At 49.0% G+C, this 25949-nt stretch overlaps 2 protein-coding genes across 6 annotated transcripts in view; both read left to right on the top strand.

The window, feature by feature from the left end:
- The first annotated feature begins 4024 nt into the window (after window positions 1–4024).
- ttc19 (tetratricopeptide repeat domain 19) lies at window positions 4025–17176 on the top strand. The gene is made up of 11 exons (XM_038275427.1): window positions 4025–4183; window positions 7857–7978; window positions 8199–8290; window positions 8536–8646; window positions 13806–13844; window positions 13964–14020; window positions 14098–14159; window positions 14695–14789; window positions 14860–15023; window positions 16514–16676; window positions 16748–17176. The coding sequence occupies exons 1-11, from the start codon at window positions 4110–4112 to the stop codon at window positions 16912–16914; spliced, it is 1146 nt and encodes a 381-aa protein (XP_038131355.1). The 5' UTR covers window positions 4025–4109; the 3' UTR covers window positions 16915–17176.
- Window positions 17177–17432: 256 nt separating this feature from the next.
- slc4a2a (solute carrier family 4 member 2a) overlaps window positions 17433–25949 on the top strand; it is a 33310-nt gene continuing 24793 nt past the window's right edge. For 3 of the 5 annotated variants that reach the window (XM_038275421.1, XM_038275423.1, XM_038275424.1), the window contains exons 1-4: window positions 17683–17791; window positions 19922–20010; window positions 20436–20529; window positions 25220–25326. In XM_038275421.1, coding sequence (XP_038131349.1) covers window positions 19957–20010; window positions 20436–20529; window positions 25220–25326 — 255 coding nt within the window. In that variant the 5' untranslated portion in view covers window positions 17683–17791; window positions 19922–19956. Of the gene's footprint in view, window positions 17604–17682; window positions 17792–19921; window positions 20011–20435; window positions 20530–25219; window positions 25327–25830 lie in introns of those variants that run through there. The other 2 variants (XM_038275422.1, XM_038275425.1) reach the window with 2 other exon arrangements.

Genomic DNA, 25949 nt, shown 5'->3' on the forward strand with positions numbered 1-25949 from the left:
CCAGATTTCAATAACTATTGTTAAAATGGATAAATTCTCCACAGCCTCGGGTCTAACGTTAAACGTTAAACATTAAACGTTATCATTGCTGTCTGAACATGAGATGCCACTGAAAGGCATCTGTAACATCCCGGTTAAATATCTGGGGATCCACCCATCCACAGACCAACTTCTGAACGACTAAACTTCAGGCTACAGAGGGATTAATCAACACTAGAACGGATCTAACATTAATCCTTATCTAGATCTATCTACCCGCCTCTTCCAATGCCGTCCTAAACACATTAATTCAATCTATTAACCAAATCAACCTAAACTCCATTTGGAGAAACAGACGACTTTATATGAAGAAAAGCAGTTTGGTTAAAGATGCAAAGATGGAGGACTCAAAGTTATTGATTTTCTGCCTAAATGGGAGCATAAAAATAAACTGGTTAAAATCTTGGATCAAACTCAGCGACTCCTTTTGGTTTCTATTCCAAGGAACCGGTTCAAGAAAACTGGAGGATTGGATTTTATTCTGAGAGGAAACTTTAATAAAGACAAACTGCCAATAACAGAGTTTAACAAACGAATCCTCCTGAACTGGAAAATGTTCTCTGTGTAGAACTCCTCTCCTGTTCTCTGATAAAACCGATATAATCTGCAGCACATCTGGAATGGGAGGAATATATACGGTGCATAGCAGGTTTAATGGATGCCAACAGAGCTTTAATAACTATGAGCAGTTTGGATTTAAACATCATTTCCAACCTTTACAGGCAGACTTTAATAAATAACACTCAGCACTACTTCAAGATTTTTATTTTAACGTAAAATACTTTAGCATTTCATCCAATAAACCAACAATCAGCTGCTCTGTCAATTTAAGGGATTAATATTATGGATATAAAATACACTAAACAGTTTATTAGAAACTGTTTTAATGAATAGCTTTACTCTGAAAACCAAATAAAAATAACATCCTACAGAAATCTGATAAAAGCTGAATAACTAAACTAAGAACAATCTAACACTCCCTATAGCCCCATAGGGGAAGGAAACACACTTTAAAATAATAAAGAACATTTACGCCTCTAAAGAATTATTCTAGACTTTGCTTCGGTATAGATGATAACACCTTTACGTTCTGTGAAATGACGTGGGAACTATGAACCATGTGTTCCTCTCATGTTCAGAGGTGCAAACATTTACATAGATGGATTAAACCACAGCCATCTTAATCCCAACCTTTACCTCCAGATTAAACCACAGCCATCTTAATCCCAACCTTTACCTCCAGATTAAACCACAGCGATCTTAATCCCAACCTTTACCTCCAGATTAAACCACAGCGATCTTAATCCCAACCTTTACCTCCAGATTAAACCACAGCGATCTTATTCCCAACCTTTACCTCCAGATTAAACCACAGCGATCTTAATCCCAACCTTTACCTCCAGATTAAACCACAGCGATCTTAATCCCAACCTTTACCTCCAGATTAAACCACAGCCGATCTTAATCCCAACCTTTACCTCCAGATTTAAACCACAGCGATCTTAATCCCAACCTTTACCTCCAGATTAAACCACAGCGATCTTAATCCCAACCTTTACCTCCAGATTAAACCACAGCGATCTTAATCCCAACCTTTACCTCCAGATTAAACCACAGCGATCTTAATCCCAACCTTTACCTCCAGATTAAACCACAGCGATCTTAATCCCAACCTTTACCTCCAGATTAAACCACAGCGATCTTATTCCCAACCTTTACCTCCAGATTAAACCACAGCGATCTTAATCCCAACCTTTACCTCCAGATTAAACCACAGCGATCTTAATCCCAACCTTTACCTCCAGATTAAACCACAGCGATCTTAATCCAACCTTTACCTCCAGATTAAACCACAGCGATCTTAATCCCAACCTTTACCTCCAGATTAAACCACAGCGATCTTAATCCCAACCTTTACCTCCAGATAAACCACAGCGATCTTAATCCCAACCTTTACCTCCAGATTAAACCACAGCGATCTTAATCCCAACCTTTACCTCCAGATTAAACCACAGCGATCTTATTCCCAACCTTTACCTCCAGATTAAACCACAGCGATCTTAATCCCAACCTTTACCTCCAGATTAAACCACAGCCATCTTAATCCCAACCTTTACCTCCAGATTAAACCACAGCGATCTTATTCCCAACCTTTACCTCCAGATTAAACCACAGCGATCTTAATCCCAACCTTTACCTCCAGATTAAACCACAGCCATCTTAATCCCAACCTTTACCTCCAGATTAAACCACAGCGATCTTATTCCCAACCTTTACCTCCAGATTAAACCACAGCGATCTTATTCCCAACCTTTACCTCCAGATTAAACCACAGCGATCTTAATCCCAACCTTTACCTCCAGATTAAACCACAGCGATCTTAATCCCAACCTTTACCTCCAGATTAAACCACAGCGATCTTAATCCCAACCTTTACCTCCAGATTAAACCACAATGATCTTAATCCCAACCTTTACCTCCAGATTAAACCACAGCGATCTTATTCCCAACCTTTACCTCCAGATTAAACCACAGCGATCTTAATCCCAACCTTTACCTCCAGATTAAACCAAGGCGATCTTAATCCCAACCTTTACCTCCAGATTAAACCACAGCGATCTTAATCCCAACCTTTACCTCCAGATTAAACCACAGCGATCTTAATCCCAACCTTTACCTCCAGGGATGACGTCACCTTAGGTCTGATGGTGCAAAGTAGAACTGATGAGCTCTGCAGTAATACTATGGCTTGTCTTCATTCAGAAATGTAGAATCATTAAATTATCTCCCAAACTTGTTTTTTTTTTAAACGAGTTTAAGTTTAAGCACAAAAAAAATATGAAATCCTAAAACATTTCCCAACAGAAGTAAACAGCTGAACAAAGACTCAATTCTCCCTCATGTTCATTTTTTAAAAATAATTTTATTTAAATAATTGTTTTTATTTTATAATTATTTTTGTAATTTTCTATTTGTTTGTTGTTGAATGTTTATGTTAATAACCCTCTATAGCAAGTCTACATTATTGATATATTTCATATTTGTAGAGATTCTCTCTGGATATAATTTCTATATCTGCGTCTCATGGGGCTGCGAACAGAGACGCTGATAGATGCTCTGTTCAAAACCTTGAAGGACGGGTCTGATGTATCCTCGGTATTCTTGGATATCCCAGGATTCATTGCGAGACCAAGCAAGCCGTGATCAGAGGAAAGGTTACTTGGCGCCGACCAGTGGTGAAAATTGGAAGTTCAGTTTAATATAATCCAGTCAGTGAATAGTTCCGTCTGAGATTAATGAAAATAGTTGTTTTAATGGTTATAGAGTCAGATATGTGGCGGTGATGTTTGGTTTATCTAAAGGTTTTAATCTGTTACTGTGTAAATGGGTTTGGCTGGAATTTAAGGACAGATTCTAATATATTTGCAGGGTGGGGACTATAAATCTGATAGGATTTTATCTTTTTATTGCTGTTTTGCACAATATGCTAAACTAAGATTTTTTGTTGTTGAATATTAGAGATTTTGCAGATATATTTTTGTTTAGATTTACTTATATCTTTTTACCCCTTTTATAGAATAGAATAGAAAATCCCTTTATTGTCCCACAATGGGCAAATTTACAGCAGCAGAAAGATTATTGAAAATAGTCACACAAATGAGGACCTTAGAAAAATGTCTAAGAATAACATAATAGGGAAGAGTTAAAATATAAACAATAAAATCCTGTAAAGTGTTTTAACAATATAAAACTGGAGAATAAATAACCAATATGCAGCTATGGACATTTTTACAGTAATTTGAAAATAGCAGCAACATCAGAGATGTGCAGAATGACAGCAGCAGGTTATTTAACTGACTAAGGTTTCTATCTTTACATTTGATTTGATTTGTAGCGTCGCGCAGCTTTGTCGTCACGTCCTCAAAACCCCGCCCACTTTGCGTCCAGACTGCCTCAGACCTTACAGCATCCAGCGGTATTTTTTTTCTCTTTAGCAGAAATCTGCACTCAGAGGCTTTTATTGTGAAAGTATGGGATGCTGGCTTCCGCTCTTTATGTAAACAGCAAAGATGGCGGCCTACGGTGCGCTCCGAGCCGTCCTCAGTTTGGCTTTGAGCAGATCCAGATGTGCCGGAAGACTCAGGTCAGTTCCTCTCACAGCGGAACCAGTGGGCAACTTAGGGATAAGGGTGGAGGAGCTCTGAGGGTGGGGGCGCTCTGAAGGTGGGGGCGCTCTGAAGGTGGGGGCGCTCTGAGGGTGGGGGAGCTCTGAGGGTGGAGGAGCTCTGAGGGTGGAGGGGCTCTGAAGGTGGGGGCGCTCTGAGGGTGGGGGAGCTCTGAGGGTGGAGGAGCTCTGAGGGTGGAGGAGCTCTGAGGGTGGAGGCGCTCTGAAGGTGGGGGCGCTCTGAAGGTGGGGGCGCTCTGAGGGTGGGGGAGCTCTGAGGGTGGAAGAGCTCTGAGGGTGGAGGGGCTCTGAAGGTGGGGGCGCTTTGAGGGTGGAGGAGATCTGAGGGTGGGGGGACTCTGAAGGTGGGGGCACTCTGAGGGTGGGGGCACTCTGAGGGTGGGGGCGCTCTGAGGTAGGAGGGGCTCTGAGGTTGGAGGAGATCTAAGGTAGAAGGGGCTCTGAAGGTGGGGGCACTCTGAGGGTGAGGGAGCTCTGAAGGTGGGGGAGCTCTGAGGGTGGAGGAGCTTTGAGGGTGGAGGGACTCTGAAGGTGGAGGGGCTCTGAGGGTGGAGGAGCTCTGAGGGACGAGGGGTACTGAGGGTGGAGGAGCTTTGAAGGAGGAGGGGCTCTGAAGGTGGAGGGGCTCTGAGGGTGGGGGGGGTACTGAGGGTGGAGGAGCTTTGAGGGTGGAGGAGCTTTGAGGGAGGAGGGGCTCTGAAGGTGGAGGGGCTCTGAGGGTGGGGGCGCTCTGAGGGAGGAGGGGCTCTGAGGGTGGGGGCGCTCTGAGGGTGGAGGGGCTTTGAGGGTGGAGGGGGTACTGAGGGTGGAGGAGCTTTGAGGGTGGAGGTGCTCTGAGGGTGGGGGCGCTCTGAGGGTGGAGGAGCTTTGAGGGTGGAGGGGTACTGAGGGTGGAGGAGCTTTGAGGGAGGAGGGGCTCTGAAGGTGGAGGGGCTCTGAGGGTGGGGGCGCTCTGAGGGTGGAGGAGCTTTGAGGGTGGAGGGGCTCTGAGGGTGGAGGAGCTTTGAGGGTGGGGGCGCTCTGAGGGTGGAGGGGCTTTGAGGGTGGAGGGGCTCTGAGGGTGGGGGTGCTCTGAGGGTGGAGGAGCTTTGAGGGTGGAGGGGCTCTGAGGGTGGAGGAGCTTTGAGGGTGGGGGCGCTCTGAGGGTGGAGGGGCTTTGAGGGTGGAGGGGCTCTGAGGGTGGGGGCGCTCTGAGGGTGGAGGGGCTCTGAGGGTGGGGGCGCTCTGAGGGTGGAGGAGCTTTGAGGGTGGAGGGGTACTGAGGGAGGAGGGGCTCTGAAGGTGGAGGGGCTCTGAGGGTGGGGGCGCTCTGAGGGTCCCATATGTCATTAACAGCCAAAGTCTATATATTGAACCTTATATTTTTATTATTTGGTCATTAATTCTTACAGGTTTCTAATATTCTAATCTTTCAGTCTGTTTCCTGTGAGTCCGGCTGTCTCTGGGTTGATGCACAGATATTTCTGAGTCCTGCTGATCTACAAAAGAAAACATGTTGAGTTTTATTATATTATAGCGTAGTTTTTCTGGTAAACATTGGGATATATTTTATTTAATGTTTTATATCCCAGTAAATCTGTTTCACCTTTAAATCAGCAGCTGTCCCTGACTGTGTCTCTGCTTCTGAACCAGTCTACTAACAGCATAACGATACAATAGACCCGTTAAGCAGCATTATCTGGGTGGGCCCCATAGAAAGTACAACATAGGAAGTTTAATCTACGCTCTGGATTACCCATAATTCCAAGTCGTATTGTAAAAAATAAAATACTCAAATACATCGTTCTTTTAAGATCTTTATTGTGGTGTGAAACATATTATGAGTGTATTTTTAACTAACCGTCCAATGAACTATTCACAGTTATTAACATAGTAATTAACAGTCTCTGCTGTTGGTGTGGTGTTTAAACGGCTCACCATCATGGTGAACTCTGCTCCGCTCATTTGATCGAGTATCAGGCGGGTTTAGGAGGAATTTTTCGTACCATCATGATTGCGTAGGGGGCCATCCAGGAGTCAGTGACTGGGCCCCTAAGAGGTCGGGGCCCCTAAGCAACTGCAGTCTCTGCTTACCGATGGTTACACCATTGGCTCTCTACCGATATAATGATGCCAGAGAAAATCATTTTCAGGATCTCTAGAAGCTCTGCAGTCTGATTCTCTGTTCATCTGAAAACAACAGATCTGTGTTCGTTTTAATCTGTAACTCTGAGTAATGCTCCTCTGAACAGCCCAGCTTTTTAAACTTATATAAATGTAAACTCTGTTTCCACTTTTAGCTGAAAAAGCTCCGCATGTATAACTAACGGTGGCGTCTCTATTTCTTTAACCAAACCGTCTCCTAACTTTTACTGAAACAAGTAGCTGCTGGTGAATATTCACTGAGTGCTGCTGTAAATAGTGACCCCAAATAATATTCTGTCCCAAAGCGACAGATCCCATGATGTTTTACTGAGAGGAGGGACTGGAGAGCAGCGGGAGGGCGAGGAAAAAACACCGACTGAAAACGCTCTGAACACAGTTAGCTGCACCCAGTTACTGCTGGCTGAAGGAAATCAGCGGAAATTATTGGTGGGGACATGTCCAAAGGGCGGACCGGTGGTGGTCCAGAGGGCAGACCGGTGGTGGTCCAGGAGGCGAACCGGTGGTGGTCCAGAGGGCAGACCGGTGGTGGTCCAGAGGGCGGACCCGTGGTGGTCCAGAGGGCAGACAGGTGGTGGTCCAGGAGGCGAACCGGTGGTGGTCCAGGAGGCGAACCGGTGGTGGTCCAGAGGGCGGACCGGTGGTGGTCCAGAGGGCGGACCGGTGGTGGTCCAGGAGGCGAACCGGTGGCGGTCCAGAGGGCGGACCGGTGGTGGTCCAGGAGGCGAGATTCTATCCTAACATAAAAACAAACATTTTCTATTTTCTTTCAAATAAATCTATCAGTCAAATAAAACAGTTTCAAAGAGGACCTCCCGTTTAGGGATTAATGACGTCTGGTTTGTTTTTCCTACTGTGATTTTCTGTCGGTGTGATGAAGGAAGTAAACCAGAGGAACTGACATCAGAATGCAGGTGTTTCCTCTGACTCTATTTCACCGTTACACCTGCTGCCTGATTCAGCGAGCCTGAGCTGATGCTAACTCTGGCTGTCCGACTCCTCCATGATCACTATATAGCGGATACCAAGGTCTACTGGATGAACAAGTAGTGATGATCCATAATCACTCAGATATATCCCAGAATGCTTTGGGAGAAGAGCTCTCCTCCCAAAGCATCATGGGATTTGTTGTCACAGCCGCCTGCTGTCGCTACCTGACAGTGGCGACTAATAACAAAGATGGCGCAGCCCCCATGCGAGGAGGCGGAGTTTGTGTCAAGGTCAGTTCATTGAGTTGACTATATAGTTCCTGTTCTATAGTGATGGAGGGATGTAGAGGTTATGGCGGAAGGTCGGACGCTGCCCGGGTGATAAAGTGGTCCAATTATCGAGGTTCCCTCTGCAGTGGGGAGGACGCCCTTCTATCAGTCTCTGCCCGCCACAGGAAGGACGGGTTCTGATCCACTCCTCTGGTGCTGCACATAGACCTGCTGGACTGCAGCAGCTCAGTGACCCAGTTTGCATTAACAGAGTCTATCGCCCCCTGCAGGCATTGTGTCCTCTGCGCTCCGGTTGTTCCTGAAGCTGGAAGCCGCACAGCATTCTGGGAAGCCAGGAGTGGACGCCAGGAGCAGAAAAGAAGTGGAGGCGGTGCTCTGTGGACCGCAGTTGGTACGTCTGGAGAGTCCACCATGATGGGGGACAGGCGGGAGAGACGGGCGGGACAGAGACGGGCGGGACAGAGGTGGGTGGGACAGAGGTAAGCAGGCGGGACAGAGGTGGGCGGGACAGAGGCGGGCAGGCCAAAGCTGGGCAGGATAGAAGCTGGAGGGACAGAGGCAGGAAGGACAGGTTTCCCTCTAACCGTCCCTCTGGTTCTGTGTCCCTACAGCTTTCTCTCTATTCAGCAGCTCTGATGAAGACAAGAAGGACGAAGCTGAGAGGAAGAAGGACGAAATGATTTTGTTGCTAAAGAAAGCAAAGGTACCAGAACCTGGAGCTGGAAGCTGCCAGACACCAAACCAGCACTGACCAGTAAACTGATTGTTTGGGGCAACCATAGAGAAGAATGTCACCAAAAATCAGAAACATTCAAATATGTTGAATGAACTAGTTTGGTTCCTGTTGGAGATAATAAATATTTCTATCAGAAGGAGCATAGACCAGTATCCAGGAGAGAAACTCCTGGAGGAGCAGGGAGAGGACTGACATCTGTATTTTGGTTGCAGCTCAGTTTGCATCGTGGGAATCTTCAGGCAGCCTCCTCCTACCTCCATCAGGCTGTAGCTCTGGCTCATCAGACCCACAACAACCAGGCCATCATCTACACCTACAGCCAGGTAATCTACCAGGCCCTTCAGTCTGAATGCCACTGTTAGGGACCCTGCAGTCTGGTTCCTACAACCGGGGACCCTACGGTCTGGTTCCTACAACCGGGGACCCTGCAGTCTGGTTCCTACAACCAGGGACCCTGCAGTCTGGTTCCTACAACCAGCAACCCTATAGTCTGGTTCCTACAACCAGGAAACCCTACGGTCTGGTTCCCACAACCGGGGACCCTACGGTCTGGTTCTTATAACCGGGGACCCTATAGTCTGGTTCCTACAACCGGGGACCCTCCAGTCTGGTTCCTACAACTGGGGACCCTACAGTCCAATTCCTACTACCGGGGACCCTACAGTCTGGTTCCTACACTAGGGACCCTGCATTCTAGTTCCTACAACTGGGGAAACCCTACGGTCTGGTTCAGTTGGTGACACAACAGTTTGGTTCCTCCAACCGGAGACCCAACAATCTGGTTCCTACAACCGGAGACCCAACAATCTGGTTCCTACAACCAGAGACCCAACAATCCGTTTCCTACTGCTGGGGACCCTTTAATCTGGTTCCTACAACCAGAGACCCAACAATCCGTTTCCTACTGCTGGGGACCCTTTAATCTGGTTCCTATAGCCATGTACCCTACAATCTAGTTCCTACAACCGGGGATCCTAAGGTTTGGTACCTACTGCAGGGGACCGTATGATCTGGTTCCTACAACCGTGGACCCCAGAGTGTGGTTCCTACAACCCTACAGTCAGCGTCCCACAGCTGGGACCCTACGGTCTGGTTCCTATAGCTGGGGACCCTACAGCTGGGACTCTATAGTCTGTTTCGTACAGTTGGGGATCCCACAGTCTGCATCCTATAGCTGACAACCCTACATTCTGGTTCCTACTGCTGGGGGCCCTACAGTCTGGGTCTTACAGCTGGGTACCCTACAGTGTGGTTCCTGCAGCTGGGGACCTGGAAGTAGATGTCATGGGGTCCAGGTGTGGTCACCTCATAGACCAGTTCTGTGGGAATGTCAGGCAAGTCTTTGAACTTCAGTGTCAGAACTTGTTTATAAACCAGCCGCTGGAGCTTGAACTGGATTTGTTCCATGTCCCTTTCCAAGAAACGGACTTGGTTCCACTCTGATCTCACTCCTGGTCTTTGGACCACCCTCTGTCCTCTGTCTCCTCCGGTCTCTAGCTGTCTCCCCCTGGTATCTAGCTGTCTCCCCCTGGTCTCTAGCTGTCTCCCCCTGGTCTCTAGCTGTCTCCCCCTGGTCTCTAGCTTTCTCGCCCTGGTCTCTAGCTGTCTCCCCCTGGTCTCTAGCTGTCTCCCCCTGGTCTTTAGCTTTCTCGCCCTGGTCTCTAGCTGTCTCCCCCTGGTCTTTAGCTGTCTCCCCCTGGTCTCTAGCTGTCTCCCCCTGGTCTTTAGCTGTCTCCCCCTGGTCTCTTGCTTTCTCGCCCTGGTCTCTAGCTGTCTCCCCCTGGTATCTAGCTGTCTCCCCCTGGTCTCTAGCCGTCTCCCCCTGGTATCTAGCTGTCTCCCCCTGGTCTCTAGCCGTCTCCCCCTGGTCTCTAGCTGTCTCCCCCTGGTCTTTAGCTTTCTCGCCCTGGTCTCTAGCTGTCTCCCCCTGGTCTCTTGCTTTCTCGCCCTGGTCTCTAGCTGTCTCCCCCTGGTATCTAGCTGTCTCCCCCTGGTCTCTAGCCGTCTCCCCCTGGTATCTAGCTGTCTCCCCCTGGTCTCTAGCTTTCTCGCCCTGGTCTCTAGCTGTTTCCCCCTGGTCTCTAGCTGTCTCCCCCTGGTCTTTAGCTTTCTCGCCCTGGTCTCTAGCCGTCTCCACCTGGTCTCTTGCTTTCTTGCCCTGGTCTCTTGCTTTCTCGCCCTGGTCTCTAGCTGTCTCCCCCTGGTCTCTAGCTGTCTCCCCCTGGTATCTAGCAGTCTCCCCCTGGTCTTTAGCTTTCTCGCCCTGGTCTCTAGCCGTCTCCACCTGGTCTCTAGCTGTCTCCCCCTGGTCTCTAGCTGTCTCCCCCTGGTCTCTAGCTGTCTCCCCCTGGTCTCTAGCTGTCTCCCCCTGGTATCTAGCTGTCTCCCCCTGTTCTTTAGCTTTCTCGCCCTGGTCTCTAGCCGTCTCCACCTGGTCTCTTGCTTTCTCGCCCTGGTCTCTAGCTGTCTCCCCCTGGTATCTAGCTGTCTCCCCCTGGTCTCTAGCTGTCTCCCCCTGTTCTCTAGCCGTCTCCCCCTGGTATCTAGCCGTCTCCCCCTGGTATCTAGCTGTCTCCCCCTGGTCTCTAGCTTTCTCGCCCTGGTCTCTAGCTGTCTCCCCCTGGTCTCTAGCTGTCTCCCCCTGGTCTTTAGCTTTCTCGCCCTGGTCTCTAGCCGTCACCCCCTGGTATCTAGCTGTCTCCCCCTGGTCTCTAGCTGTCTCCCCCTGGTCTTTAGCTTTCTCGCCCTGGTCTCTAGCCGTCACCCCCTGGTATCTAGCTGTCTCCCCCTGGTCTCTAGCTGTCTCCCCCTGGTCTTTAGCTTTCTCGCCCTGGTCTCTAGCCGTCACCCCCTGGTATCTAGCTTTCTCGCCCTGGTCTCTAGCCGTCACCCCCTGGTATCTAGCTGTCACCCCCTGGTCTCTAGCTGTTTCCCCCTGGTCTCTAGCTGTCTCCCCCTGGTATCTAGCTGTCTCCCCCTGGTCTCTAGCCGTCTCCCCCTGTTCTCTAGCCGTCTCCCCCTGGTATCTAGCCGTCTCCCCCTGGTATCTAGCTGTCTCCCCCTGGTCTCTAGCTTTCTCGCCCTGGTCTCTAGCTGTCTCCCCCTGGTATCTAGCTGTCTCCCCCTGGTCTCTAGCTTTCTCGCCCTGGTCTCTAGCTGTCTCCCCCTGGTCTCTAGCTGTCTCCCCCTGGTCTTTAGCTTTCTCGCCCTGGTCTCTAGCCGTCTCCCCCTGGTCTCTAGCTGTCTCCCCCTCGTCTCTAGCCGTCTCCCCCTGGTCTTTAGCTTTCTCGCCCTGGTCTCTAGCTGTCTCCACCTGGTCTTTAGCTTTCTCGCCCTGGTCACTAGCTGTCTCCCCCGGTCTCTAGCCGTCACCCCCTGGTCTCCAGCTGTCTCCCCCTGGTCTCTAGCTGTCTCCCCCTGGTCTTTAGCTGTCTAGCCCTGGTCTCTAGCTGTCTCCACCTGGTCTTTAGCTTTCTCGCCCTGGTCACTAGCTGTCTCCCCCGGTCTCTAGCCGTCACCCCCTGGTCTCCAGCTGTCTCCCCCTGGTCTCTAGCTGTCTCCCCCTGGTCTTTAGCTGTCTAGCCCTGGTCTCTAGCTGTCTCCACCTGGTCTTTAGCTTTCTCGCCCTGGTCACTAGCTGTCTCCCCCTGGTCTCTAGCCGTCTCCCCCTGGTATCTAGCTGTCTCCCCCTGGTCTCTAGCTTTCTCGCCCTGGTCTCTAGCTGTCTCCCCCTGGTCTCTAGCTGTCTCCCCCTGGTCTCTAGCTGTCTCCCGCTGGTCTCTAGCTTTCTCGCCCTGGTCTCTAGCTGTCTCCCGCTGGTCTCTAGCTTTCTCGCCCTGGTCTCTAGCTGTCTCCACCTGGTCTCTAGCTTTCTTGCCCTGGTCTCTAGCTGTCTCCCCCTGGTCTCTAGCTTTCTCGCCCTGGTCTCTAGCTGTCTCCCCCTGGTCTCTAGCTTTCTTGTCCTGGTCTCTAGCTGTCTCCCCCTGGTCTCTAGCTTTCTCGCCCTGGTCTCTAGCTGTCTCCCCCTGGTCTCTAGCTGTCTCCCCCTGGTCTCTAGCTGTCTTCCCCTGGTCTCTAGCTTTCTCACCCTGGTCTCTAGCTGTCTCTCCCTGGTCTCTAGCTGTCTCCCCCTGGTCTCTAGCTGTCTCCCGCTGGTCTCTAGCTTTCTCGCCCTGGTCTCTAGCTGTCTCCCGCTGGTCTCTAGCCGTCACCCCCTGGTCTCTAGCTGTCTCCCCCTGGTCTCTAGCTGTCTCCCCCTGGTCTTTAGCTGTCTAGCCCTGGTGTCTAGCTGTCTCCACCTGGTCTTTAGCTTTCTCGCCCTGGTCACTAGCTGTCTCCCCCTGGTCTCTAGCCGTCTCCCCCTGGTATCTAGCTGTCTCCCCCTGGTCTCTAGCTTTCTCGCCCTGGTCTTTAGCTGTCTCCCCCTGGTCTCTAGCTGTCTCCCCCTGGTCTCTAGCTGTCTCCCCCTGGTCTCTAGCTTACTCGCCCTGGTCTCTAGCTGTCTCCACCTGGTCTCTAGCTTTCTTGCCCTGGTCTCTAGCTGTCTCCCCCTGGTCTCTAGCTTTCTCGCCCTGGTCTCTAGCTGTCTCCCCCTGGTCTCTAGCTTTCTTGTCCTGGTCTCTAGCTGTCTCCCCCTGGTCTCTAGCTTTCTCGCCCTGGTCTCTAGCTGTCTCCCCCTGGTCTCTAGCTTTCTTGTCCTGGTCTCTAGCTGTCTTCCCCTGGTCTCTAGCTTTCTCACCCTGGTCTCTAGCTGTCTCTCCCTGGTCTCTAGCTGTCTCCCCCTGGTCTCTAGCTGTCTCCCCCTGGTCTTTAGCTTTCTCGCCCTGGTCTCTAGCTGTCTCCCCCTGGTCTCTAGCTGTCTCCCCCTGGTCTCTAGCTGTCTCCCCCTGGTCTCTAGCTGTCTCCCCCTGGTCTCTAGCTGTCTCCCCCTGGTCTCTAGCTTTCTCGCCCTGGTCTTTAGCTGTATTGCCCTGGAACATGAAAGGGAGTGTGCCTTTCTCGTTAATCCAGACCTTCATTGCTAGCAATTTTAATTAGAACTACAGGTAGCTGGAATTCTTACATGATTCCAGATATTGCAATGGATGTAATGAAACAAGCTACGAAGTTGATCCGCAGTTCAGGGAGCGAGAGAAAATTGACGCTCATTTATTCAAATCAGGGGGAGATGAGTTTATTTCCCGAAATTGTACAGTCATGCTTTTTCATTAAACGGATGTCTTCTCCATTAGATTTAGATGACTGTGAGGAGACGGGTAGCCTGGCTGGATCAGAGGCTGGCAGATCCCGTTCACTGCCTTCTGTTTTCACCGAGGCAGCCAGAAATAGAATGTCCCAGGATTCACAGAATTGATAAGAGAATCGAATCGTTTCACAGAATCAATAATGGAATCGGAATCGTGAAAATCTTATCAATTCCTAACCCTACCCATGTCCATCCTCTGTTGTGTCAGTTCTTGATCTATGTGGTGTTTCTTCTCAGATGGCGAATGTGGCCTACCTTCAGGGTCATCTGGACAGTGTGAGTATTATCCACTCACAGCTCAGAACCATCTTATTTGTGGTTATATGACCCAAAGGGCGGGGGGCATGGGGGGTGGGGAGTCTGTGATGCTTTATGATATCCCGTCTTCCCTTCAGGCAGAGAAGCTCTTCAAAGCAGCCATGAGCTTCATGCTTGCAGGAGGAACTCCAGAGGTGAGTCTGTCCACCACAACTGTCCATGCGCCCCAGGTGGAGCTGATCTCCAGGACTCTCTTCCTGTCTGTTTCCAGGACGACAACGCTGTTATTGAGATGTCTCTGAAGCTGGCCACCATCTATGCTGAGCAGAACAAGTAACCATTTGATGCGCTTTGTGGTTTGAGAATCTGTGTCAGTACGGGTCAGTTCCCCGTTCAGTTTCTGGTTCTATAGGAAGGAGTCGGTCTTTAGCTAACCTCCCGGTCCATGATGAAGGAGTGGCTACAGCTGCCTCCCCTACAGAGCCTGAAGGTCCTGGCAGGTCCAGAACCCTTCGGCACTGTAGTTCCTTCAAGCTTTAGCAGAACATGATTCCCTAGAACCTGAGGAGAACCAGAACCCAGGGAGGGGAACAAAGTAAAGACCTGACTCTGGTCTTGAAGAAGCTGAGATGGAACCACTGGGTACCGAGCCACCCCTAATACTCGGCTCATGCTGTTATGGTTCCTCTTTAGTCTTATCAGTTGGAACTGGACCAAAGCTTAAAGATTGTTCAGATCAAGCCTTGGGCCCACAGGCCCCTGAATGCCCCCTGCTACAACGGCCCCTGGTTAGACAGTAGATGTTCAGTAAGTCCAGTGATCCCTCGACCCAGAGGTCAAAGGTCACTGCCTTCTCTGTGTTGTTCAGGGCAGAACTGGCAGAACACGGCTTCAGATTCTGTGTGGAGTCCCTGGAGGCCAAACTGGAGAAACACAAGGAGCAGATGGAGGATGAGAGGACAGGTGAGAAAGCTGGGACAGGGATGGGGGGACAGGGACTGATACGTACCCACCCATCTGTATTTGCTGGCAGAGGAGCAGGAAGTTCTGAGGAAAGACACCCACCTCCTGCTTGGCCTGTGTTTGGACTCGCGTGCCCGGTACCGAGCCTCGCTGCTGCAACTGGACCGGGCCAGACAGGACTACAGAAAGGCCCTGGACATCTGCAGGACAGAACAGGGAGACACCCATCCACAGGTACACCTGTCCCCTGGTAGACATCTTCACAGGTAGACATGTCCACGGGTAGTCATGTCCACAGGTAGACATGTCCATGGGTAGACATGTCCATGGGTAGTCATGTCCACAGGTAGACATGTGAGCGGGTAGATATGTCCATGTCTGCAGGTAGACATGTCCATGTCCACAGGTAGACATTTCAGCCGGTAGATATGTCCACTGGTAGACATGTCCATGTCCACAGGTAGACATGTCTTCAGGTAGACATGTCCATGTCCACAGGTAGACATTTCAGCCGGTAGATATGTCCACTGGTAGACATGTCCATGTCCACAGGTAGACATGTCTTCAGGTAGACATGTCCATGTCCACAGGTAGACATGTCAGCGGGTAGATATGTCCACAGGTAAACATGTCCATGTCCGCAGGTAGACATGTCCATGTCCACAGGTAGACATGTCCGCAGGTAGAAATGTCCATGTCCACAGGTAGAAATGTCCGCAGGTAGACATGTCCATGTCCACAGGTAGACATGTCCGCAGGTAGACATGTCCATGTCCACAGGTAGACATGTCAGCGGGTAGATATGTCCACAGGTAGACATGTCCGCAGGTAGACATGTCCATGTCCACAGGTAGACATGTCAGGGGGTAGACATGTCAGCAGGTAGACATGTCCCCGGGTAGACATGTGAGCAGGTAGACATGTCCATGTCCACAGGTAGACATGTCAGCAGGTAGACATGTCCATGTCCACAGGTAGACATGTCCGCAGGTAGACATGTCCATGTCCACAGGTAGACATGTCAGCGGGTAGATATGTCCACAGGTAAACATGTCCATGTCCACAGGTAGACATGTCCGCAGGTAGACATGTCCATGTCCACAGGTAGACATGTCAGCGGGTAGATATGTCCACAGGTAAACATGTCCATGTCCACAGGTAGACATGTCCGCAGGTAGACATGTCCATGTCCACAGGTAGACATGTCAGCGGGTAGATATGTCCACAGGTAAACATGTCCATGTCCACAGGTAGACATGTCCGCAGGTAGATATGTCCATGTCCACAGGTAGACATGTCAGCGGGTAGATATGTCCACAGGTAAACATGTCCATGTCCACAGGTAGACATGTCCGCAGGTAGACATGTCCATGTCCACAGGTAGACATGTCAGCGGGTAGATATGTCCACAGGTAAACATGTCCATGTCCACAGGTAGACATGTCAGCAGGTAGACATTTCCATGTCAACAGGTAGACATGTCCGCAGGTAGACATGTCCACGTCCACAGGTAGACATGTCAGCGGGTAGACATGTCCACGTCCACAGGTAGACATGTCAGCAGGTAGACATTTCCATGTCAACAGGTAGACATGTCCGCAGGTAGACATGTCCATATCCACAGATAGAAGTCTCCACGGGTAGACATGTCCACAGGGAGACCAATTCTCTGGTACATTTGTCCTCTGGAAGACATGTCCACCAGCTTTCATGTGTCCCATCAGACTCTGGTCCTGATGAGCGACCTGGCCACCATCCTGGACCTGCAGGGTCATCATGACGACGCCTTGGTTCTGATCCAGCAGGCGGTGGATGTGAGCCGCTCCACAGACCATGAGGATCATCACCTGCTTCTGGGAAACCTGGCAGGAATCCTTCTGCACACAGGTGAGACATCTGAAGACAGGACTGTCCACCTGGTCTCTGCTGGTTCCAGTCTCTGGGTTCTGTCTCCACAGGCCGACTGGAGGATTCTGTTCGGTTCTACCAGGAGGCTCTGGGCCTGGCCAGGCAGGCGGGAGACCAGGCAGCCGTCCAGCAGATCCAAGAGGGACTTGAGGAGGTGAAGAAGAGGAGGGGCCAGGAGAGGAATAAGCAGGAGGAGGAGGCAGCAAAGCTACCCTGATGGTGCTGATGGTTCTACTGGTGACCCCGCCCCAATCCAGCATGTGCCCTTCTTCATGCAAACTACAGAACAAGAACCCTGGACTCAGGGGGGACTGGAGAAGAACTGTGGGGGTCCGGTTCCCTGCGGTGGGGGCCCGGGTCCCTGTGCCTCCCATTTACTGAGCCGTTCCTGATGACAGCAGTAAACACAGTGGAGGGGGCGGAGCTTAGTTACTGCATGTTTGTTGTGTCAACAGAAATAAATCCTGATGGTTGAAGCATGTCGGCTGGTTTATTGTCTGTGATGAAGGTGAGGGGGCCGGTTCCATGGCCCCGGTGGAGAGGGATTAGAATTGTTCTGGTTCTGAAGGGTTCTCCCTCAGCTGAGCAGAACCTCATGGAGCAGCAACATTAGTTCAGAGGTTCTGAGCCAGAACAAACTTTGGATCATTGCTCACTTTGGGCTATAAAATGAGGGACTCTAAACCTGGTGAAACGGACGAATATTGAGAGCAGATTGGATCAGGTTCTGGTTCAGTTTCATCTGCATGGACAGATGGAGAACCTCTCAGAACTTTGGAGCTTTGCTCCTATTTCTGGATGGTTCCTGGTGTCTGAAGTCCGGCCCGGTCCACAGCAGGAGCAGACGGTTCTGTGGGAAAGATGCTGCTTTTCTTGAACATCAACAGGAGCTTTAGAAGCACTCAGGTGAATCCGGGTAAACATCGGAGGACACAGGCATGTTTGGGTTCAGCTGTGGGAAAGGAGATAATTACTGTTGTTCTGATGAAACGCGTACACAGACCCGCTGCTATAAAGGCTGCCGCAGTCCGTTTGGTTCTGATCCCACGGGGCCACGACGGATCGACACCCAGAGCAGGTTGGAGGACACACAGGTGAGTGACTGGGCTTCATCCCAGAGCGCCCGAGAACTCTGCTGCTGGACCACTCAGGAAGTTCTGGTTCCATGGAACAGAACCTGGTCCTGTTTGGTCCACAGCCTGTAATCTATGTAATGGGTTAGCTTCATCTGGATTTATAGACAGATATAGCTGGGTATCATCAGCATAACAGTGGAAATTAATCCCATGCTGTCTAATAACTCTACCAATTGGGAGCATGTATAAAGTAAAGAGAATTGGTCCTAGCACTGATCCCTGTGGTACTCCACAGGTAACCATGACAACATGAAGGAGGATTTATTTTTAACCTGAATAAACTGACCAATCAGATTCCATCATTGCTGCAAGACGAAGGGAAACATAGATCCAATCCTGCAGGTTTGATCCTTCAGAAAACCAACAATCGGAGCGAAGCTAAACCGGTTCTGGGTGGTCTGTGGCGCCCATCCACACACACACACACACACACACTGACATCTGGGGGAAGGCAGCGTTCTCCAGGTAGGGATGGACAACCGATGGATGGAGTTCATAGTGCTGGTAAAGAGTCTCAGTCATCCTTGTCCAAAAAGGGTAAAAACAATCTTTTTTCCACCATCTTGTCTTTAGAACTTCACGTGTGACAGGAACAGACTGAGGGATTATCATCCTTCATGATGATTTCACTTCAGAGCATGACTCCACCCCTTTTCCTCCACAGTTAACCACCTGCCCTCTGCATATTAGGCCACTGATGATACAGACACTGCTACATACAGTGCTTATAAAAGTTTTCACCCCCTTTGCTTTTTACCTATTGGGTTCTTTTTGGTTCAAACTAATTAAAATGTTTTTAATCTTATTTTATCTAATGGATCAGCACACAACAAACTAAAGTATCAAACCCGCCCCTTGGGCCCGGAGGACACTAATCAGACAGAATGGACAGAGGACAAATGTAATCCTGAAGGAGACATGACCATAGCTCCACAGAGCAGCAAAAAGAAAAGGCTTCATAGCAGAGGACTTTATGGCAGAGTGGCATAAACAGAAACCACTTCCTCAAATAACTAAAAGGCATGTGGCTAACTGCCCTGGAGGAAGGAGCTCTAGTGTTGGCTGTATTATGCTGTTGGGACATTTCTCAGCAACAGTAACTGGATAACTGCTCTAAGGCAAAGAAAAGATGACTAGTGGTGAAAACGGGTAGTATGGAGCACCTGTCAGTCTGTGAACTGAAACTGGGACGGAGGTTTAGCTTCCATCAGAACAAAGACCCACAGCACAGAGCTGAAGCTGCACTAAGACTAAATGTGATGAAAACGACCAAGTCAAAGAAATACCTGCTGCCAGGTTTGATCATCTCATAGAGACCGGTCCAAAGAGACTGATCCAGAGAACGATCAATAGACTGACCCAAGCACAGCAATCCACAGTGACCGATCCAAAGAGAGCGATCCAAAGAGACTGATCCAAAGAGAGCGATCCAAAGAGACTGATCCAAAGAGGCTGATCCAAAGAGAGCGATCCAAAGAGACTGATCCAAAGAGACTGATCCAAATAGAGAGCGATCCAAAGAGACTGATCCAAAGAGACTGATCCGAAGAGACCGATCCAAAGAGAGACCGGTCCAAAGAGACTGATCCAAAGAGACTGAACCAAAGAGACTGATCCAAATAGAGAGCGATCCAAAGAGACTGATCCAAATAGACAGATCCAAAGAGAGACCAATTCATCTTTATTGTAGACATCAATGATACTTTTGAAGGCCACAGTATGTTCTCCATTTTCTTTAATGTTTCCACAAAACTCTTCAGCCATAGTTTTCCTTATTTCCAACACAACAAGTATTTGTTGATTTTAATGGACCCATGTGTGACCCTGCAGCATAGGTACCTACTTCCTCTACACCATGCCCATATATGGTTAGGAAGAGCATAGCCACCAAAAGTAACATGAAACTGTCCTTTAGCTTTCATATATCTGACCAAATATGTTCTATTTGTTCCAGTTTAGTAGAATGTCTATGAATTGGTATTTGTTAGAAGATCTCTGAGGTGAGAAGATGAGGGCTAGAGGTGTTAGCTCCATTTTTCTGAGGGCTTGGAGGAGGGTAGAAACTTTGATCTGTGTTCTTCTCTTCAGGTTTGGTACTTCTAACCTCTGACCCTGCAGCAGTGATGGAGCTGGATCAGAACTCTGGGGTTCCTGCTGACACTCTCCAGCAGACTGCAGTGAGTCTTTGCCTGGAGGCCTGCAGGAGTTTGATGCTTGATCTGCTGGTTCTTTGTAACCTTGTTCACCTTCTGGGTGAAACAGTAGATATTCTTTAACTGAAGAGTAGCAGGAGAAAGTAGCAGAGAGAGGAAAGAGGGCATCATGTCCTCCAGTAGCCTAAGCCTATAGCAGCAAAACTACAGAGATTTCAGGAGAACCTGAACTTCTCTAATGTGAGGTCAGAACCTGTTCTGGATCAAACGGCAGACTTCCTTCTGGTCACCTTAATCCAGGTTCTACCATCAGTAATAAAAATATAGCTTCTTTCTGTGCCCCAAGTCTGTCAGTGAACTGATGACATTCCTTTGGTTTCCACGAATTCATGAAGACTTTTAGATTTTTTGAATCCTTCTAACATCGGGTTTGATCTTCCTTTCTTTAGTCCCCTCCTGGTCTACACGGCCATAGCGAGCATGAGGAGGGGGGTCTGAACCAGGAAAAACATCAGATGGCCCACCAGAAGCAGAACCCTAAAGGTAAGATGCCAGAAATGGGTTTGGGTTTCCTAGACCAGGTTTTGGAGATCTTTGAGGTTCTCCAACTTTCCTATGTTTTAGGAAAGGGAAAGCTTTGAAAGAGGGAACATTTTACCCGGAGCCGGTCTCTGATGTTCTGCATTTCTGCAGCAGCTTTCAGCACATCTCTGAGGGTTCTAAGGGGTGCTCAGGGGTTCTTAGGCATTCTAAGGGGTTCAAAGGGATTCTGAGTGGTTATAAGGGGTTCTGAGGGGTTCTCAGTGGTTCTAAGGCGTTGAAAGGGTTGTAAGGGGTTCTAAGTAGTTCTAAGTGGTTCTGATTGGTTATAAGGGATTCTGGGGGGTTCATGTGGTTCTAAGGGGTTCTAAAGTATTGTACTGGGTTCCAGTTGGCTCTGAGGAGTTATAATGTGTTCTCAGTAGTTCTAAGGGTGGTGGTGAGGACAGGGTAGAAGATCATGGGGGGCCGCTCCCCTGCATCAAGAACATCGCACACAGGCGCTGCCTATCCTGGGCTCACCAGATCCTCTCCGACCCCACCCACCCCAACCATGGACTGTTTTCCTCCCTGGCATCTGGCAGAAGGTTCCGCAACATCTTCTGCAGAACGACCAGACTACTGAACAGTTTCTTCCCCCTGTCCATCAGACTGCGTAACGCCACATAACACTCCCCCCACCCACCCCCCCCCCCCACCCCCCACCCCCCCCCCCCACACACACACACACTAAAAATCACCCCCCATGGACATGGACAATACACGCACCTTAGTTTAGTTTTGTCTTCAATTTAATGTTTCGTTTAGCAATAACTCAATATGCAATATATATGTAAATATACACTCACCGGCCACTTTATTAGGTACCCCATGCTAGTAACGGGTTGGACCCCCTTTTGCCTTCAGAACTGCCTCAATTCTTGGTGGCATAGATTCAACAAGGTGCTGGAAGCATTCCTCAGGGAGTTTGGTCCATATTGACATGATGGCATCACACAGTTGCCGCAGATTTGTCGGCTGCACATCCATGATGCGAATCTCCCGTTCCACCACATCCCAAAGATGCTCTATTGGATTGAGATCTGGTGACTGTGGAGGCCATTTGAGTACAGTGAACTCATTGTCGTGTTCAAGAAACCAGTCTGAGATGATTCCAGCTTTATGACATGGCGCATTATCCTGCTGAAAGTAGCCATCAGAAGTTGGGTACATTGTGGTCATAAAGGGATGGACATGGTCAGCAACAATACTCAGGTAGGCTGTGGCGTTGCAACGATGCTCAATTGGTACCAAGGGGCCCAAAGAGTGCCAAGAAAATATTCCCCACACCATGACACCACCACCACCAGCCTGAACCGTTGATACAAGGCAGGATGGATCCATGCTTTCATGTTGTAGACGCCAAATTCTGACCCTACCATCCGAATGTCGCAGCAGAAATCGAGACTCATCAGACCAGGCAACGTTTTTCCAATCTTCTATTGTCCAATTTCCATGAGCTTGTGCAAATTGTAGCCTCAGTTTCCTGTTCTTAGCTGAAAGGAGTGGCACCCGGTGTGGTCTTCTGCTGCTGTAGCCCATCTGCCTCAAAGTTCCACGTACTGTGCGTTCAGAGATGCTCTTCTGCCCACCTTGGTTGTAACGGGTGGTTATTTGAGTCACTGTTGCCCTTCTATCAGCTCCAACCAGTCTGGCCATTCTCCTCTGACCTCTGGCATCAACAAGGCATTTCCGCCCACAGAACTGCCGCTCACTGGATGTTTTTTCTTTTTCGGACCATTCTCTGTAAACCCTAGAGATGGTTGTGCGTGAAAATCCCAGTAGATCAGCAGTTTCTGAAATACTCAGACCAGCCCTTCTGGCACCAACAATCATGCCACGTTCAAAGTCACTCAAATCACCTTTCTTCCCCATACTGATGCTCGCTTTGAACTGCAGGAGATTGTCTTGACCATGTCTACATGCCTAAATGCACTGAGTTGCCGCCATGTGATTGGCTGCTTAGAAATTAAGTGTTAACGAGCAGTTGGACAGGTGTACCTAATTAAGTGGCCGGTGAGTGTATATACTCTTTACCCTGTATATGGCTAGCTCTTAGTTATAGAAAACATTTATTGTGCAGGAATAAGGTCTTAGCTCTTTTACACTGGTAACCAAGTAATCGACATTTCGTTGTCAAGATTCACCTTGTGTTTTTTTGTGCAAGGCGTTATAGGGGTTATAAGTGGTTATAAGTGGTTCTAAGGGATTCTGGGGGGTTCTAAGGGGTTCTAAAGGGTTCCAAGGGGTTCTAAGTGATTCTAGGCGTTACAAGTGGTTCTAAGTGGTTCTAAGGTGTCATAAGGGTTCTGAGTGCTTATAAGGTATTCTAAGGGGTTCTAAGTGGTTCTGAGTGCTTATAAGGGATTGTAAGGGGTTCTAAGTGGTTCTGAGGGGGTTATAAGGGATTCTAAGGGGTTCTAAGTGGTTCTGATGGGTTCTAAAGGATTCTTAGGGGATCTCAGATTGTTCATAAAGGGCTTTTCTGTTCTAACCTCCACTGCTTACATAGAAAGTTCTCACAGGATCAGAACCTGCATAAGGACTCAGTTAGGTCTTTAGAAGTTTAGAAGGTTCATGTTCCTAATCCGGTTCTGTGGGGCATAACCGGGTCAGAACCGGCCCCTTGGACAGCGAACATTGGATGTTGTTGATGTGACCCGCTGCTGGCCCACACAGCAGACCCACGGCCTCTGTTCATTGTTGCTCTGAGGGTTCTGGTTCCGGACACCTGACCCAGAATGGATTATGACAGGAGCAGAAGGTTCTGGAGTTCTGCTGACTCATCACCTTCTGACCCCCCCCTTCTCCTGCACCCAGTCAGCTGTCCCAGTGCTGGTAGCTGATTGGCCTTTTGAGTCAGCGGTTCCCAGGAAAGCACTGAAGCGGAAAAACTCCTGATTTTGGAAATGGAATTATTGGTGAAACCTGAGAGCGTGGAGCTGATTGGACGGATCGGAGCGATGGTGGCGAGCAGGAGGTTCCCATGAGAACAGAGCTCTGCTGGAAGGTTGTCACCATGACATCACCGAGCTCACGTTTCTCCCCGTAGGACAGAAACGGCTTGGTGAAGATCAGAACCAGCAGAACATCCAGCAGGTCAGAAGGTCCTAAAGGTTCAGTCTCTACAGCCAATAAAGACCAAACGAACTGTGAGGCACACAGACCAAACAGGCTGTTCCCTGGAATATCCTGTAATCTCTCCAAATGAAAACCAAAATCAAATCAAATTAGAAAGAGAAAAAAAATAGGAAATTCTAATGATTTTTTTTTATTTGGTGTAAAAGAACATTTTCAGGAAAACTATGATAATCTTTAAAGTTCAGAAGCTCTCAGCTTCATTTTAAATGAAAGAAAATATTAAGGAAGCTATTAGCCTCATCAGAGAGGCTCCTCTAGTGGGGGCCTGTTGGCCCCTGACTAGAACGGCCCCTGATGCAGACAGATCCTTCTGAGCCATGAGGACAGAATTCAAGTTTTATTTTCAACCTTTTGTCTGCATTCAGAAGCAGAAAGTTAAGAGTCATCCAGGTTTTTCTGTCTTCAGACATGCCTGTAATCTATGTAATGGGTTAGCTTCATCTGGATTATAGACAGATATAGCTGGGTATCATCAGCATAACAGTGGAAATTAATCCCATGCTGTCTAATAACTCTACCAATTGGGAGCATGTATAAAGTAAAGAGAATTGGTCCTAGCACTGATCCCTGTGGTACTCCACAGGTAACCTTTGAGCGTGAGGAAGATCTATCATTAACATGAACAAACTGAATTCGATCAGATAGATCAGATTTAAACCAGTCTAGAGCTGTTCCTTTAATTCCAACAAAATATTCAAGTCTTTCTAAAAGAATATTATGATCAACTGGATCAAATGCAGCACTGAGATCCAACAGGACGAGCACAGATACAAGTCCATTATCTGAGGCCATGAGAATATCATTAGTGACTTTCACCAGAGCTGTTTCAGTGCTATGATGAGCTCTAAAGCCAGACTGAGGCCCCGTCCACACAAAGTCAAAACGAACACGAAACGCTAATATTTTCCAGAACGTTTGTCATAAAGACGGAGACGTAAAATAAATGTGATCGACCACACGAATGCATGAAAACGCAGCAAAATGTATGCCAGGCCTGTAAGTGGCGCTGTGGTGCCAAAGCAAAAATAGGCGAAAACAGGCAACGAAATGTTGGGCATGCGCAGTAATATCACGGAGCCTGAAACTCTTCAAAAAGTTCACTAATCTGCTGCTACTTTCATCTCAAAAGGTATTAATTCACCATCAAACACTGACATCAAACACTGACTTCAAACACTGACATCAAACACTGACATCAAATACTGACATCAAATACTGACATCAAACACTGACATCAAATACTGACTTCAAACACTGACATCAAACACTGACATCAAATGTCAATCATTTCTGACAGTACTTCAAAATAAAAGTTCAGATAACTTTACTGATGTTTTTATGTCAAACTTTTAATTTAAAATAATAGATTATTAAAACTCTAATGTTTCATTTATACTTATTATTTATTATTTTAGTGAATATGCAGACAGGAACTAGGATTGGGGGGGAGGGTTGCAGGTGAACAAATCCAAACCAGCTGCATGTTTTGGCTCTTCTGACTCCGCCCCCTCAGTTCACAGGTCGGATGACGTCTCACCTGTCCAGCGTCCCCCGGTGAGGCGGGGCTCCAGAGGATCAATCCTGGCCAGAGATCAGCTCAGCGACTTCAGCGACCTTCAGGTGGGTGGCTGATTGATGAGGTCATAGGGGCGGAGCCTAACATGCTAACAGCTATGGGGACACGCTACGCTTCCTGCTGTAGTCCTTCAGGCCCTCCTGACGTCCCTGTCCTTCTCCCAGTACTCCCAGAGGCCCTGGCACTGGGGTCCCAGTCCAGGAGGAACCTCTGAGGTTGAACGTCGTGATGAGCTAAAGCAAGAGCTGGAAGATGTCTCCAGGTGTCCATCAGGACCAAGCTGTCCCCACCAGGGGGACAGTCACACACACAGGGTTCTGAGCTTCAGACCCAGGACATGGACCATGTTTGGACTTGTAGGTTCAGCCTCTGGTTCGAGTCGTCATGAAGCCAGACCAGAGGTGTTCCTGAAGATGTTCTCGGTTTAAACTCTGAGTTCAGCTGCTTCAGGCGGATCAGGAGGTCTGCTGGGAACAGAACCAGAACAAAGGCCTGAAATATGAAGCCAGTTAATCCAGCGGGATTGGGACTAACTGGATCCTGTTAATGGGAGCCAATGGCTGATGGTGGGCTGGACCTCTGCAGGTGCTAAAGTTCTGGCTCTGCCTCCTCTGGGCTCAGTTGTTCTGGTCATCAGGATGCTGAGTTTGGACCTGAGGAGAGGGCA

Source organism: Cyprinodon tularosa, unplaced genomic scaffold (genome assembly GCF_016077235.1).
Source record: "Cyprinodon tularosa strain WSP-4 unplaced genomic scaffold, ASM1607723v1 ctg958, whole genome shotgun sequence".
NCBI lineage: Eukaryota > Metazoa > Chordata > Actinopteri > Cyprinodontiformes > Cyprinodontidae > Cyprinodon > Cyprinodon tularosa.

Bases quoted from the DNA above. Each gene is read 5' to 3' on its own strand.
- ttc19 (XM_038275427.1), top strand. From the start codon at position 4,110: ATGGCGGCCTACGGTGCGCTCCGAGCCGTCCTCAGTTTGGCTTTGAGC. The intron at 8,647-13,805 runs GTAATCTACCAG...GTTTCTTCTCAG, and splicing joins TCATCTACACCTACAGCCAG to ATGGCGAATGTGGCCTACCT. The intron at 14,021-14,097 runs GTGAGTCTGTCC...GTCTGTTTCCAG, and splicing joins TTGCAGGAGGAACTCCAGAG to GACGACAACGCTGTTATTGA.